The 13,131-nt window shown below is 55.0% G+C and overlaps 4 protein-coding genes across 4 annotated transcripts; 2 read left to right on the top strand and 2 right to left on the bottom strand.

The window, feature by feature from the left end:
* Positions 1-109: 109 nt before the first annotated feature.
* On the bottom strand, positions 110-1,814 carry BO97DRAFT_333869 (putative cell surface receptor/MFS transporter (FLVCR); the record flags this gene model as incomplete). The annotated part of the gene is made up of 4 exons (XM_025691379.1): positions 110-1,036; positions 1,100-1,448; positions 1,514-1,626; positions 1,686-1,814. The coding sequence occupies 4 exons, from the start codon at positions 1,812-1,814 to the stop codon at positions 110-112; spliced, it is 1,518 nt and encodes a 505-aa protein (XP_025556676.1).
* A 2,060-nt stretch (positions 1,815-3,874) lies between these two features.
* BO97DRAFT_402084 (involucrin repeat protein) lies at positions 3,875-6,649 on the top strand. The gene is made up of 2 exons (XM_025694409.1): positions 3,875-6,275; positions 6,331-6,649. Exons 1-2 carry the CDS (start codon positions 3,909-3,911, stop codon positions 6,436-6,438), a joined length of 2,475 nt encoding a protein of 824 aa, XP_025556675.1. The 5' UTR covers positions 3,875-3,908; the 3' UTR covers positions 6,439-6,649.
* A 3-nt stretch (positions 6,650-6,652) lies between these two features.
* Positions 6,653-8,543, top strand: BO97DRAFT_8192 (uncharacterized protein). The gene has a single exon (XM_025701084.1). The coding sequence runs from the start codon at positions 6,867-6,869 to the stop codon at positions 8,535-8,537; it is 1,671 nt and encodes a 556-aa protein (XP_025556674.1). The 5' UTR covers positions 6,653-6,866; the 3' UTR covers positions 8,538-8,543.
* A 788-nt stretch (positions 8,544-9,331) lies between these two features.
* On the bottom strand, positions 9,332-12,123 carry BO97DRAFT_333758 (F-box and WD domain protein; the record flags this gene model as incomplete). Its single annotated transcript, XM_025691375.1, has 2 exons — positions 9,332-11,769; positions 11,886-12,123. 2 exons carry the CDS (start codon positions 12,121-12,123, stop codon positions 9,332-9,334), a joined length of 2,676 nt encoding a protein of 891 aa, XP_025556673.1.
* Between the last annotated feature and the right edge of the window lie 1,008 nt (positions 12,124-13,131).

Genomic DNA, 13,131 nt, shown 5'->3' with positions numbered 1-13,131 from the left:
TTCCAGTCATAGCAGTCATTCACTGCTGGCTTCAGTCGTCTAGCGCAGGGTCAGTATCGGACACCGCCGACAAACCCGAATTATCTCGGCGAGTTTTGCATCCATCCAACTACTGCCTCGAGGAGACCGACCACTTCAGCCAGGACTTCCCTTTCTCCTCGTCGCCCGGACTCCCCGATCCGTCCTCACGACGACCTTCCTCCTCCTCCTCATCCTCACCAACCGCCTCCCCCAAATCCACCCCACGATCCACATCCAACCGCCTGCGACGCACATCCCTCCCAAACAACCCAATACACAACGGCAACGGCGCAGCAACCGCAGCCACAACAGCTGAGAAGACCAACGACCGCCGCATATTGCCCGGCGGAGTCGCGCCGCCGCCACCGTCGTCATCGCTCGCCTTCAGCGCGTCCTGCACGAGAATAAACACGGCGCCGAGCAGCTGCCCGCCCGTCCAGCAGAGGGTGCTGCCGATCTCGGGGGAGAACGGATACGTGATCTCAACCAGGAACTCCAGCACGACGGGCAGCAAGCCGAACGACGACGCGCCCAGCAGCGCGCACACGGCGTACGTCGGCCCGATGCCCAGCCCGCTGGCTGGTGCGAAGATCAAGCCGATGTAGGACGCCGCCACGATGGGCACCAGGATCCGGATCGTCGTTAGGTACTGCTTGTACCGGTCTGTCAGCGGCGCGATCACCGCTGATACTACCAGCCCTACCACGATCAGGATCCCGCCTGCGATCCCCGCTTCGGTTTCGCTGGCGCCGTAGGGCGAGAGGATTTGGTTCAGGAGGGAGGAGACGCTGTTGAAGAAGCCTACGTAGATTGAGAAGGGGATTAGGATTAGGTAGAATTCGAGGGTGCGGAGGAGTTGCGTGACTGTTGGGAGGAGCGGGGTCGTTGGTGTTGGCGTGGTGGTGGTGGTGGTGGTGGTAGTGTTGTTGTGGTGGTGATGGCTGGCGGAGGAGGCGCTCGGTGGGGTTGGGGGGTGGGAGGGGAGGATGAATGAAGGGAGAGCTGCGATTGTTGCCTTTTCTGGTGGTTAGTTGGGGGGTCGAAGTTGTTGTTGATGTGTTGGAGGAGTGATGCTTACGATGATCGAGATGTATAGCACCATGTTGGGGACGTCGTCCGGCTCCGTCGCCCAGAACGAGTCGATGAGTTGGCCCAGCGCCGCGCCCAGCGGGTTGGCCAGCGTCGCCACCGCTGTCGCGCTCGTGCGGCCCTGGTCCGAGAACCAGAGGTCGCTGTATCGTGTCGGTGCGCTGAGACAGAACGGTTGCGCCAACCCGATCAGGATCTGCCCGAACATGGCCACCCCGAAGATTCCGCCGCGTGCTCGCGTGCCGGCATATCGGATCCAGTTGCCGGCCAGCAGCAAAGAGGAGGTGACGATGATGGCGGGCTTGGGGCCGCCCTTGTTGAGGGTGAGGATGACAATGCTGGTGAGGGTTTAGTCAGGTGTGTTGCTAACTACTGATGAACTATAGAAACCGGGCGGACTCACGGACTGGCGACGCAGAAGGCGAAGAGATAGCCGGTGCTCATCCAGTTGATGGCGCTTTCGGATACATTGAAGTGCTCCGCGGCGGTGGTAGATATCGACGAGAAGGTGAGCCACTGTTGCGTGAGGTCAGAGAGTGAAGTTCATTGAACGCGGACTTGCAGGTTGCACTTACGTCCCAACTGACGACGATGTTCAACAGCACCAGCTGTGTCAACCCCCAGAATCGACGCTTGTAGACCTTGTACACTGGCCCCGATGGAGGGAGCACATCCAACCCAGACTCAACATTCCTCGTGGCCATGATCTCGTGGACCTGGGAACGGAATGAGGGAAATGAGGGGAAGGAGATCCGGGGAAAGAGAGGGGAAACCACATAGATAAAGGGCTGATAGGCTCGTTGGTGGTGATGCAACGCAGTCACTGTATATTAATCTCATGCTCGGCTGCTTGTGATTTGCGCAGTCTCCATTGTGGGCGCAACCGAGCACAGATGAAGCATGAAAGCATGAACCGTTTTGAATTGAGCCGGAAGTTAGGTTGATTGCGGTTACATCTGGGGTCAGTGACCTCAGAGAGGAGGGGAGGAGGGGAATGCATGGAGGTTACATCCCATTTTTGAGAAACCAGCTTGGGTCTCAGGCTCTGTCGGTCACAGAATCTGAATTGGGCAGTTGACGGAGGACACACTGCAGCCTCGGTTGGTTGAACCATAGATCTCGACGATAAAGGACTGAGTTTATTCTATCCACGATCCCAGTGGTCGCGATACACAAGTTGCGCAAGTGACCAAAGTGGCTGCCAAGGAATTGGCTTCCACTTCTTTCTCCTCAGATATCCAGCTGGCTGTGAGGTGCATCACATCACAACTGCGGCATTTCCCCCGAAACTCCCGAAAAGTCTGGAGGATCATCGTTCAGCTGCGTCATTTCCCCGACCTGCTGCAATCTATTTTCTCTCGCACCTTTCCGTGTGGTTGAGAATAAGGACTGGAACCTCAGCCGGGCAGTGGAGCTCAACCAGCGAATCCGTTGTTTCAGGGGAAATTCCGGGGTTTTGATTAATAGAAAGAAAATCAACAGTGGATGTTTCTTCACGGACATTCATTCCACTTCGGTTCTGCCTGTCAAGATCCTGCCATCGGACCCATGACAGCGGCTGGTGTCTTGCTGCAAAGGGGACAGGAAGGGATCTCCAAGGGGATAAAGGAATGAGAGCTGTCGATAATATTGCGAAAAGAGCAATCGAATCGGAGCCATGGCAGGATGTCTGTCGTGTGCAGGGAGATAGCTGTGTGATGGATCTTCCACCTCCCTGATCCATCACAGCCAGGAGGAGCTGATGGTACTGTACTCGTAGTCGTTGTAGTCGTGTTGTTGTTCAAATCTGTAGTTTAAATTAGGCGCAGTCCCGCTTCTGTGGAGGTTCGTTCAGAGCCAATCTTGCTTTTATGCTCCGGTCGGCTGTGTCCGGTCAAAGGTCAATTCGAGGTCTAAGTTGGGTCCTTTTTGGCGTAGATCCAACATCCTAACCTATTATCCATCTTCCTTCTTTCTTCCCTTTCTCTCCCTTCTTCCTCCCCCCCCTCCCTTCGTGTCCCTTGTACCCAATTTGAGCTCTCTTTTCTCCCTTACATTCTTATCCTCTAATCGTCGCTTCATTCTCTTATCCCAAAAGAGCCCCCCTCCTTCCTCTGATCGGGTGGACGGTGTCTACGGCTGCCACCGAGGAGGATGGGCCTTGCCTGTTGATCCGCCAGCCCTCAGATAAAACCGACTGTCCGACCTGCTGCCTGGAACTCTCCGCTCCCCTCAGTTCTCTATCACTCGCAACATCTATCACCATGAACGGCCTTGAAGTTCGGTCCAGCCTGTCATCGTACGGCGACCCCAGGCACTCAGCCTCCTATGGCGCTTCGCAACCGCCCCCAACCAAGGTGCTGATGAACGGTTACCGCGATACTTCCGACCCCCAGCTAGTGGGAAAGTCGCAAGTCAATCCCGTTAGTGACTCCCTAATTTCTGACATCGACCCCGGTCGCATACTTATTTTCCATACGTTCCTGCAGCTGAATACGAATCTCCCCCGAAACTCCGCCCTGCTCCAGACCCATGATCCCGTCGCCATGTACCTGCTCACGGAGACCGCCATGAGCGATAGCACACACTACGAGATCCTGTCGTTGGAGGAAGTGGACGGGTTGAAGAAAGAGCAAAAGTTCCTGACCACTCGGATGAACGCCGCGAAGCGCAAATTGGCCCTGGAAATGAAGTTGCGCGATGCCGCCATGTCGCTGAGTCGCTTGTATACCCCCAAGAGCCCCTCCTTCAACGGCAGCAATGATCCCGAAGCCTCCCCGCGGTCGCAACGAAGCTTGCTGGAACATAATGGGACGACAATGGACAAGACCGATGAGGAGCTGGCGCTGAGCACCCGCAAGTGCGAAGAGCTCTCGCAGGAGATCTGGGACTTGGAGCGCAGAGTGCAGCAGGTCAACAGCAAACTGTTGGAGCACACGGCGGGTATTCTGCAGATGACGCACAAGGGTCTGAAGAAGAATCTCAAGAACAATGTGCCGCACACCCCCGAGAGCCTATCCAGCCATAACCCTCGCGACAGTATCGACGGGTTTGATGATCGGAGCTTCTACAAACCCTCTGGCCATGTGGAAGAGCACGTCACATCTGGACAAGCATGGCACGGGCTTGGGCTGGAGGCTGTCCAGGATACCGAAAAGCGATTGGAGTACCTGAGTGGGAAGGTGTATGATATGCTCGCACAGTCGAATCCCGCTGAGCATCTCGAACCAGTCCCACAACCATCCCCGGAGGCCAGTCCGACGGCAGCGTTGGAAGCTTATCTGGCCTATATCGAGAATAGCCTGGGACATCTCAGTGCGCACCCTTCGGGCGGCCAGTCGCAAGCACGGTCCCTGGATGATGACTCGGAGCAGCCGTTGGGCGAAGTCAATGCACGACTACACCAAATCGTTCAGCAATCGGGCATGCCGGGGGTCCAGACTCTCCCTCCGCCGCCCGACTCTTCTAGTGCCAATCACGCTGAGCATCTTTCCTACCTTCATGCAGGTATCAGTGGTCTTGAGGACCGCATTGACAAGCTCCTCGAGCAGAAGAGCATACTCACGACACAGATTCAACAGCAGCGTGAATTGAACTCCAAATCTGATGCGGAGCGAGACGCACATATCGCGGACCTGATGCAGCAACTGGCCCATGCTCGTAAAGACCTCGAATTCTCTGAGAACGAAGGCCAGCGGACGAGAGAAGACCTGGAAGACGCGATGGAACAAGTGAAAGCCCTGCGCCAGGAGCTGGCGAGCCATCAAGAACAGCATGTTATGGAGGACACGTCGAAGGAGTTGACCACTGAGAAAGAAGCCCGTGCGCGCGCCGAAGCCGAGGTGAAACGTTTGGAAAGTGTAATGGAAGATCTCAAACAGGAGAAAGATGCCCAGGCTCAGGCTCACGAAGCACGCGCTCACGCCGAGAGTGAGGTTGCCCGTCTGGAAGCCCACATCGGAGAGCTTCAATCGCACCACGACACTCGCCTTGAGGAGCTTACCACTGCACGTTCAGCAACAGAGAGTGAAGTGACACGCTTGCAGGCGGCACTTGGCGAACACCAAAGCGAAGCTACCCGCTTGCAGACACTGCTCGAGCAGCATCAGAGCGAAGCAGTGCGGTTACAAGCGGTGGTAGACTCCCACGAGAATGAAGCTGAAGCCAAAAGCAAAGCGCTTACAGAGGCCCATCATGGACAGCTCCAATCCCAAGCTGACGCTCACACGGAGGAGTTGACCGCATTACGCGCAAAGGCAGATGGCGAAATTGCTCGTCTTCAAGGAATGATTGACGAGCTTCAGAGTACGGCGAACAGCGGAGCGGAGGCAACGGAAGCCCGTGAGCATGCCGAGCAACAGATCTTGGAACTACAAAAGACACTGCAGCATACCCGCACTGAGGCAGACGCTCAAGTCAAAGAGGCCGTCGATGCGCGAGCACAAGCTGAGAGCGAGGTTGCGCGACTGGAAGAATCAATGAGTCAATTCCGCGCCAGTGTGGAAACTCAATTGAAGGAGGCCACGGATGCACGCACCAACGCCGAAAACGAAGTTGCCCGACTGGAGACCGTTCTGGGCCAGCTCCGCGTCGACGTCGAAGCTCTGGAGTCTCGAGTCAAGGAAGTGACCGAGGCACGCGCCGAAGCAGAGAACAACTCCTCGCGTCTGCAGGCCGAATTGAGGGAAATGGAAGGCGAAGTGGTGCGGGCCCAGACCGAGCTGACGATGGCCAAGGCGGAGCTGGATGGTGCATACGGATCGCGAGCCCAGCGGGCGGCCGACATCGCAGCAAACCCTGCCATCCAGAGGGAGTTCGATGAGTTGAACACTCGAAACCTGGAGCTAGCTGAAGAGCTCGCCGCTCTCAAGGCCGGAAAGCCTGGCAGTAGTGATCTGCAGCATCGGGTGGACTTGCTGGAGCGAGAGCTCCGGGATACTGTGGACGATTACGAAGTGATGACCAAGGCCAGCATCGAATTCGAGAAGGAGCGCGAACAGTTCGAGGGAGTCATTGACACGCTGCGCGACCGTTGTGAGCAGCTGGAGACGCAACTCAATGAGGAACGAATCAACTGGATGGGCAGCGGACGCGATGGCCATGAGACTACGTCCACCATGGTACTCAAGAATGAGTTCAAGAAGATGATGCGAGACACGCGGTCCGAAAACCTGAAGATCCGCAAGGTACGTATTTCGACTTTCCTTCGTGATATGCCTCATAGCTAATCAGTCACCACAGGCGGATTACGATGAACGCCGTCGGCTGGAGACTACGATCCGCAATTTGAACAACCAGGTTGCCAGCTTGACCGGCAAGCCTCAGTTGGGTCAGACCGTCACAGCCTGATGATCACGATCCTTCTTCATGTCTATCTCTCTTTGCTTTCTCGCCGATCGCTCCCAGCGAATCGGCTTGTTATTAATATTCTTTTCTCCGTACATATTAATGCCCCCTAATCTCTGCCTGTATATCCCATCTTGGTGTACTAATCCTGGGCCCTTTCTCGGTACTTGATCTGCCTGTGTACATAGATAGAGTCTATCAGCGAGCCCTTGCATACATGGTTTTTCTCTCTCGACTGTGACGGTCAAATGTGAATTCTTCTTGTCATACTTGCCCGCTCCTTCTGCTCTGGTTTTAACACAGAAGGAAGGCGCAACACGAGGTGGCACTCTGAATGAGCTTTGCGTGTATTCCCGTTTCAACCAACTTCGACACTGCTCTTTTCCTTTCACCAGAATGATGAGACGGCCCCTGATCGACTGCTCAGAACTATGGTTCTTCAGGATCAGGAGCAGATTCCTGCTCGAAGTGGCTTGCCTGGGAATGATGAAGATTCCTCGACTGGACGAGCAACTGCTGATAGCATGACGCGTTACTCTCACTTGGTTTTCGCTGAATCCATTCCTAGCGAGGAAAGCTACATTTTCGACGCGATAAGGGCATATTCTAGCTCGGACGAGCTCACGCAGCGACATAACCCAGCGAGGCAGATACAACGAGATCTGGATTCCAGAGTCGCAGCCAACGCAGCTACATTCTCTCCTCCAACGGCGCGAGACGCAGCAGGGCTCCCACGGCTACCACATCGGGAACCTCGTTATTTCACGGAAAAAGAGAGTGCGTCTCCTGGTTGGCACCCTTCTGCTCCGGGTAACAGTCGCCTCTTATCCATTGATGAGGGTAGAGCAATAGTGCCATCGACCCAGGACGAGTCGCTGAAACGGAACCTCTTGGACGTCCTGCATTTCCAAAATCCCACCATTAGCCTCAATGATCCCAACGATGCTTCCAAGTCATCTCAATGGTTCGAGCACGACTTTCCAGCGAATCCAATCTACCCTGCATATCCGCCCCCAGTAAGGTCGCCCACTCCCCCTGGGCTGCCGACATTTGGCACCCCCGAAGCTGTGAATTATTCTTCTCGGTTCCATGTCCGCTCTGCCACTGTCAACAATCAGAACCAACAAGCGACTGCGAGCTCATCGAGTAGGTTCTATGGTGGTGGTGCTTCTGAGAGCACTCGAACAGCATCTTACGGCGACAGAATCCGGAGAATACTCAGCTTCTCCTCCTCCATCCCACCCCAAGCGCCACGACAAGTACCTACTGTTGCAAGGGCAGAAGATGGTACGGCGGTACAAGGTCGTTTCCCTTACAGGCAAAGCGGGCATGGAGTTGGCGTGGTAAGACGAATGGAAGATCACACCTTTCCCCAGAGGGCGCTCTCGCCCGCCCCGGAGGAAAGCACCAACGAACACGGAGACTCCACGCATCACAGAAAACCCGATAGAGAGCCTAGCAGCCCACAACGAGATACACCTTGGCGTCTGACCCCGGCACGTATAGGCCCAGTCGTTAGGACCAGTCATCATTCGGCACGCGGCCACTTTTCCTCAGTCGCTCACATCCATGCACATGACAGTCTACAGAGGCCCATCTCGGCAAATACGGCCCTTACAACGACCAGAGTGGATTCGTTCCATACTTGCGCGTCTCAGCTGTTCAATCCTGCGCTCTTGAGGCAACAAATGAGTTTCGTAGACGGACAGGGGCCCGAGATCACACACGAGCTCCCCGCATGCTCTCTTGTTCCAACGGAATCGCCCACGACAACCTCTACCAGACCGGATCCCTGCGCTTTCGCACACGGACAATTGGGTTCGTGGCTTCAATGTCTCCCAAGAGGTAGTTCCTGTTTCTTCTGTTGCTTGGGCGGCAGGGACGATCCGGACACTGTCGTCTACTCCAATACCTCTTCGCGTGAGACGTATGAGACTGCGAGAAGTCATCCGTCAAACGATAACTTACCTGGTTCACCAGGCGATGACGAAGAAGCCTCAGAGTCAACTCAGCACCCTGCGCAATGGATCTCAGAAGCTTGGAAGTCCGTTCATGGGTTTGCTGCTCGGAATGTCGGTACCATGGGCCGGATGCTGAATTGATGTCTAATTCCTTAGGACGAGGGTGCTACGTTCGGTTCCTTCGCTGCAAGGGCTGCGAATCGTCCAATCCCAAAGGAGAAGAGCAGATACATGCTATATTCACTGAGGTTGTTTGTTCTGATTGAACAGCAGGGCCGCTTGTGGAGAATAGAGTAGTCAAATGGTTTTGTCCAGGCTAGTTCCAATGCGATGCAGGTGTGATAACATACATATCCCTAGAAAGCGCAATTACCAATCGCTTATCATTAACCGCCATTGCCATGAAATGTCCGTCCAGGAAAGTAATATGTAATGTTCAGAGCCAAGTATTTGATGTATACGCCTCAACATGAAAAAGAGTCCCTAAGTCCGACTCCATCGCTCCAATAATGCCCATGATGCTGTGAAAAGGGATGACAAAAAGACTAAAGCGTCCATGCTATGAGTGCAACACTTGCCGAAATTGAACAATGTAACTTCCTCGTCATGATTCCTTCCTTCCGAGACTAGAATTCAAGATGTGATCCGAAGAAGTCGATGAAATCTCCGGTATGTTGAAGATCAAAGCAGCGAAGAAATGAAGTGAGGGGTGTGAGCTAACTATAGACGGTAGCGCATGCATACGATAAAGCTAGGCTGACAATGTGCTAAATAAAGCATTGATGGTGATGAGTGCAAGTGACCATCAGAAAGGTAAGGTCGGAAGGCCGGTTCAATAGATAGATAGCCTGTTTACCTCCTCGCTCGAGCACACGGCCTGTGTTGCTCCGACGCATGTTTGAGACGCGCTAAAAAGTAGAACCCCGTTGGCGATGTCAGAGACCCGTGAAGAACTGGCATGCTTCCCGCAGGTCCTCGTCGTCGCAGACGAAGTCCCATCCTACGATGCGCGGGTCCTGGCTTGAGCAGATGATCTTCTGGGCGTCGAATTGGAGCTTGAAGATGCGCGAGGTCGGGGCCGGGCCTGGGACGCGGTTCATGCGCTGCTGGTGGCGGGGGTGGGGTTGAGGGGGTAGCGGTTGGGCTTGCTGTTGCTGTTGTTGTTGTTGTTGTTGTTGCTGTGGTGGTTGGTGGGGGTGGAGGGCTGGGTTGGCTCCTGTGCCGTTCATGGGGGGTTGGGGTTGGGGTTGAGGCTGGGCGGTTCCTGGTTGACTGGTGGCTTGTCCGGCTAAGCGCGCTGTTAGGGCTTGGAGGGATTGTAAAGGGCCTCCGCCTCCGGTTGCTGGTGTGGCTGGGACTGGGGCCGGTGCTTGTTGGCCCTGTGCTGCTGCAACGGCCGCTTGGAGATTCTGCTGAGCGAAAGCGTTTGATCGCGCGATGGCAGCACGGGCGGCTGGATCGGAGGCTACGTAAGCGGCGCTGGCGGCGGCATCTGCTTGTCGGAGTCGCTGGCCGACAATCCAGCGGCCTTCCTTGCACTTTTTCCAAATGATGATGGACTCATCGTAGGAGCCGGAGACAATGCGAGCCCACCTGCTGCCGCCTCCGCCGGGAGGGATACTAGCGCCCAACGCTTTGATGTCGCGGGGGTCCCGCGAGCCGGTGGTGTTTTGATGGTAACCTGCGCGGCGGAGGGCCCTGGGACCGAGATCGACGTAGGCGCCGTTGCGTTGAGCGTCGCGGAAGGCGTTGTCAACGGCGAGAGCTTCGAGTCTCAGCGTCTCTTCGGCGCCCGGAGGGTCACCGAAGCCGGCTTGCACGGTCCGGACCAGGTTGCCGTGTCCGTGAAGGCAGGCTACTTCTGCGCCGGAGGCGTGATCGAAGATTCGGACCGTGTCGTCGTTGCTGCCGCTGATGATCCGACGGTTGTCGAACTGAACGCACGCAATGCCCTTCTCGTGGCCGATTACAGTCTTCTTGCAAGCGCCGTTGCGGAGGTTCCAGATCTTAATCAGCCGGTCACCTGAGGCAGAGACAATCTCGTCCTCGTTGAGTTGAATGGCATTTACTGCGGCTGTATGTCCGTCCAGGGTCATTAAAAGGGAGTACGGGGCTAGACTCTGGAAGTGACCGTTGGCGAGTTCGGCTTCCAGGACTGGGGAGGGCAATTCAGCGGTATCGACTATGTAGGATGGATAGGTTACGCCGGAGCCAAAGAACATGCTGGGATAGTCCTTGTCAGCTGGGGAGAGCTGTCGCCGACTCCACACCTTGATGAGCTTGTCCTTGGAGCAAGTTACGATGTACCGCTCGTCGAACCGAAGATTTAAGACAGAGTCATCGTGGGCGCAGGAGATTTCGTGGAGCTTCTCGCCCGTGGAGAATCGCCAGATAATGACACTTTTATCGCTGCTGCCCGAGATGATGATATCCTCTGACGGACGAGGATCAAACTGGAGGCAAAGTACTGACTTTGAGTGGCCCTGTAGTGGTGGGTGCCACAGGCGCTTCGTGTCTAAATCCCAGACCCTTACAGTTCTGTCTCGACTGCCACTGACCAACCATTTGCCCGTAAATTGTATCGCGTAGACACACTCTTGATGGGCCTCTTCCATGTGAGATGGGTGAGGAAGTTGGAAGTTTGTGAAACGGCCTTTGGCCCAGTTCTCCTCCAACTTCCTTCGTTGCCTGTACAGATGCGGCCAGTTGACCTTGGCTGCACCATTGGGCATCCGGATCAGAAGCGATGAGTTAGACCGGCGCGTAGCTGTGGACGATCCCTGACCACTTGACTTGGAGTGAGTCGACCCTGAGAGAGATTCGCGCCGTCTACTCGGGCTTATTTGCTGTTCCGGAGAGAATAAAGCGCCCCTCTCAGTTGATACATCGCCCATGGGATGGTCACCTTCTTTATCTGCTTCCTTCTCAACATGTTGCTGCCCGTTTCCTTGCCTTGCTCCCTGCTCGAGAGATCCGGTCGCTCGCGAGTCCAACCAGCTGGGCGGTACCCGTTTCTTCTGCTTCGGCTCGCCACTATCCGGGTCTGTATGCCTTGAGCGGGATTTTCGCAGTTGCGGGGATGAAAGCCCAGAGTGTTCCTGTTCGAACCGGCGCACCGCGTCGATGTCCACCCGCCAGCCTTCATTGATATAGAGGTCCTTCCACAGGCGCGAGTCGGAAATGCGATTGCGCCAGGCGCGGGAGGCCAGAGAAGCTGTCAGCAGTGTTTGTGGGTCAAGGTAGGAGAAGATTTCAAATGTGATCTCGGGCGGAAGCTTCAGGACCGGATCCATGTGCAGGAGGGGTGCCAATCGCTCGATTACGGTGGCGACGGTGGAAGTGCGCAAGGATCGGAGAAGTTTATAGGCTAGTTCTGTATCCCGATGTCACGGTTGGTTGATCAGCATGGAAGGTGATCGCCACGGCCCCAGTCGAGAGGTAAGACACCTTGCGGGTCGGGGAACCGGGAAGGCCAGCGACTAAACTTACCAGCTCTTTCCGTTTCACTGTGTGTGAGAATCCACTCCTCGAGGGTCATCCCCTCATCCAGGGTGGGAATCACCAAGTCCTTCTCGGGTTGACTTCGCGTCTCATCAGAGTAGCCCTCGTCGAGCTTGAAGGATGCCGACAGCGAGGGGGCGGCGGCGAAGTCGGAGGAGTAGTTGACGGTGGTCTGGAGCGGAGGAAGACGAGGGACAGGAGCGGGCTCGGAGGACTCTCGAGCCATGAGGACACTTTGTTGCAGGGATCCCTCACAGCGTCCAGTTACCCTTCTTCGGTTGCAGCAGAAGAGTCTGCATCCAAAATGGTTTCAGGTTAATTGCTGGGCTGGGAGCCAGCTGGGTGTCGCGAAAGGAGCTAGAACGCGTATTGCAAACACCACATGGGAAGGGAAGGGGGGGGCGGGGGAGAGAGGGGAAAGATCGGGATAGAGGAGAGACTGTATGGGAGGAGAGAAACCCCTGAGATTGGAGAAGGTGAATCGGGGAGGAAGGGAAGGGGGGAGCAGGGTGGAATAGATTTGAGGATGATGACGAGCTTGATTGTTGTTGACCTGGACGTGGGAGAAGGACAGAGAGAGAGAGAGCAAGAGTTGGTCAGGCAGTCAGTCAGACAGTCAGTCAGTCAACGGTCAATGACTCGTCACGTCAGATTGCCTCGATTGGGTTACGGTGCGGGTTGCCGAAGATCCACTCCTTGTTTACTGTGCATTGGCTGGCTTGGAAGTACTTAGTACATACATCCATCCTTTCAATTCTATGAAGATGGAAGATAGAGGTTAAGTGCTTGTTTGTCTGTTTCCAGCAAGGAGACTGGATAGCTTAACAGCCTCTGTTGCTGACTTCATTCTCTCACAACCAATAATAATATTGGTATGTCTTGGGTGGGATCATAGAGCCATGCTCGAGTATGTGATGATGATACCATGGACTTTCTCGTCCCTACCCTTGTTCAATCCCAAACTGTTGGTGTCTGAGAGAAGGGGTTTTTCTTTTTTCTTTTTTTCTTTTTTTTTTTGCTTCCTGCAGCATGCAGCAATCCATTTTTTGGCCTCTCATGCTTTTCAAATCCGCCTGGATGGAACGATCAGGAGATCGTCTATGCCTAGAATAGGTATGAAGACAAGAGCGAGGCGCGTAGGATTATTCCCTGTGGAGATCATCTATTCATCCATGTAGTGATTGATTGTTGTAGTCTCCCAGATGGTAGTTAATTCATTCATTCGAAGATACGA

Source organism: Aspergillus homomorphus (genome assembly GCF_003184865.1).
Source record: "Aspergillus homomorphus CBS 101889 unplaced genomic scaffold BO97scaffold_1, whole genome shotgun sequence".
Taxonomy (NCBI): domain Eukaryota; kingdom Fungi; phylum Ascomycota; class Eurotiomycetes; order Eurotiales; family Aspergillaceae; genus Aspergillus; species Aspergillus homomorphus.
This window is presented reverse-complemented; position numbering and strand designations above follow the sequence as displayed.

Coding starts and splice junctions, on each gene's coding strand:
- BO97DRAFT_8192 (XM_025701084.1), top strand. CDS start 6,867: ATGGTTCTTCAGGATCAGGAGCAGATTCCTGCTCGAAGTGGCTTGCCT.
- BO97DRAFT_402084 (XM_025694409.1), top strand. CDS start 3,909: ATGGACAAGACCGATGAGGAGCTGGCGCTGAGCACCCGCAAGTGCGAA. Junction 6,276..6,330: donor AAAACCTGAAGATCCGCAAG/GTACGTATTTCG, acceptor CAGTCACCACAG/GCGGATTACGATGAACGCCG.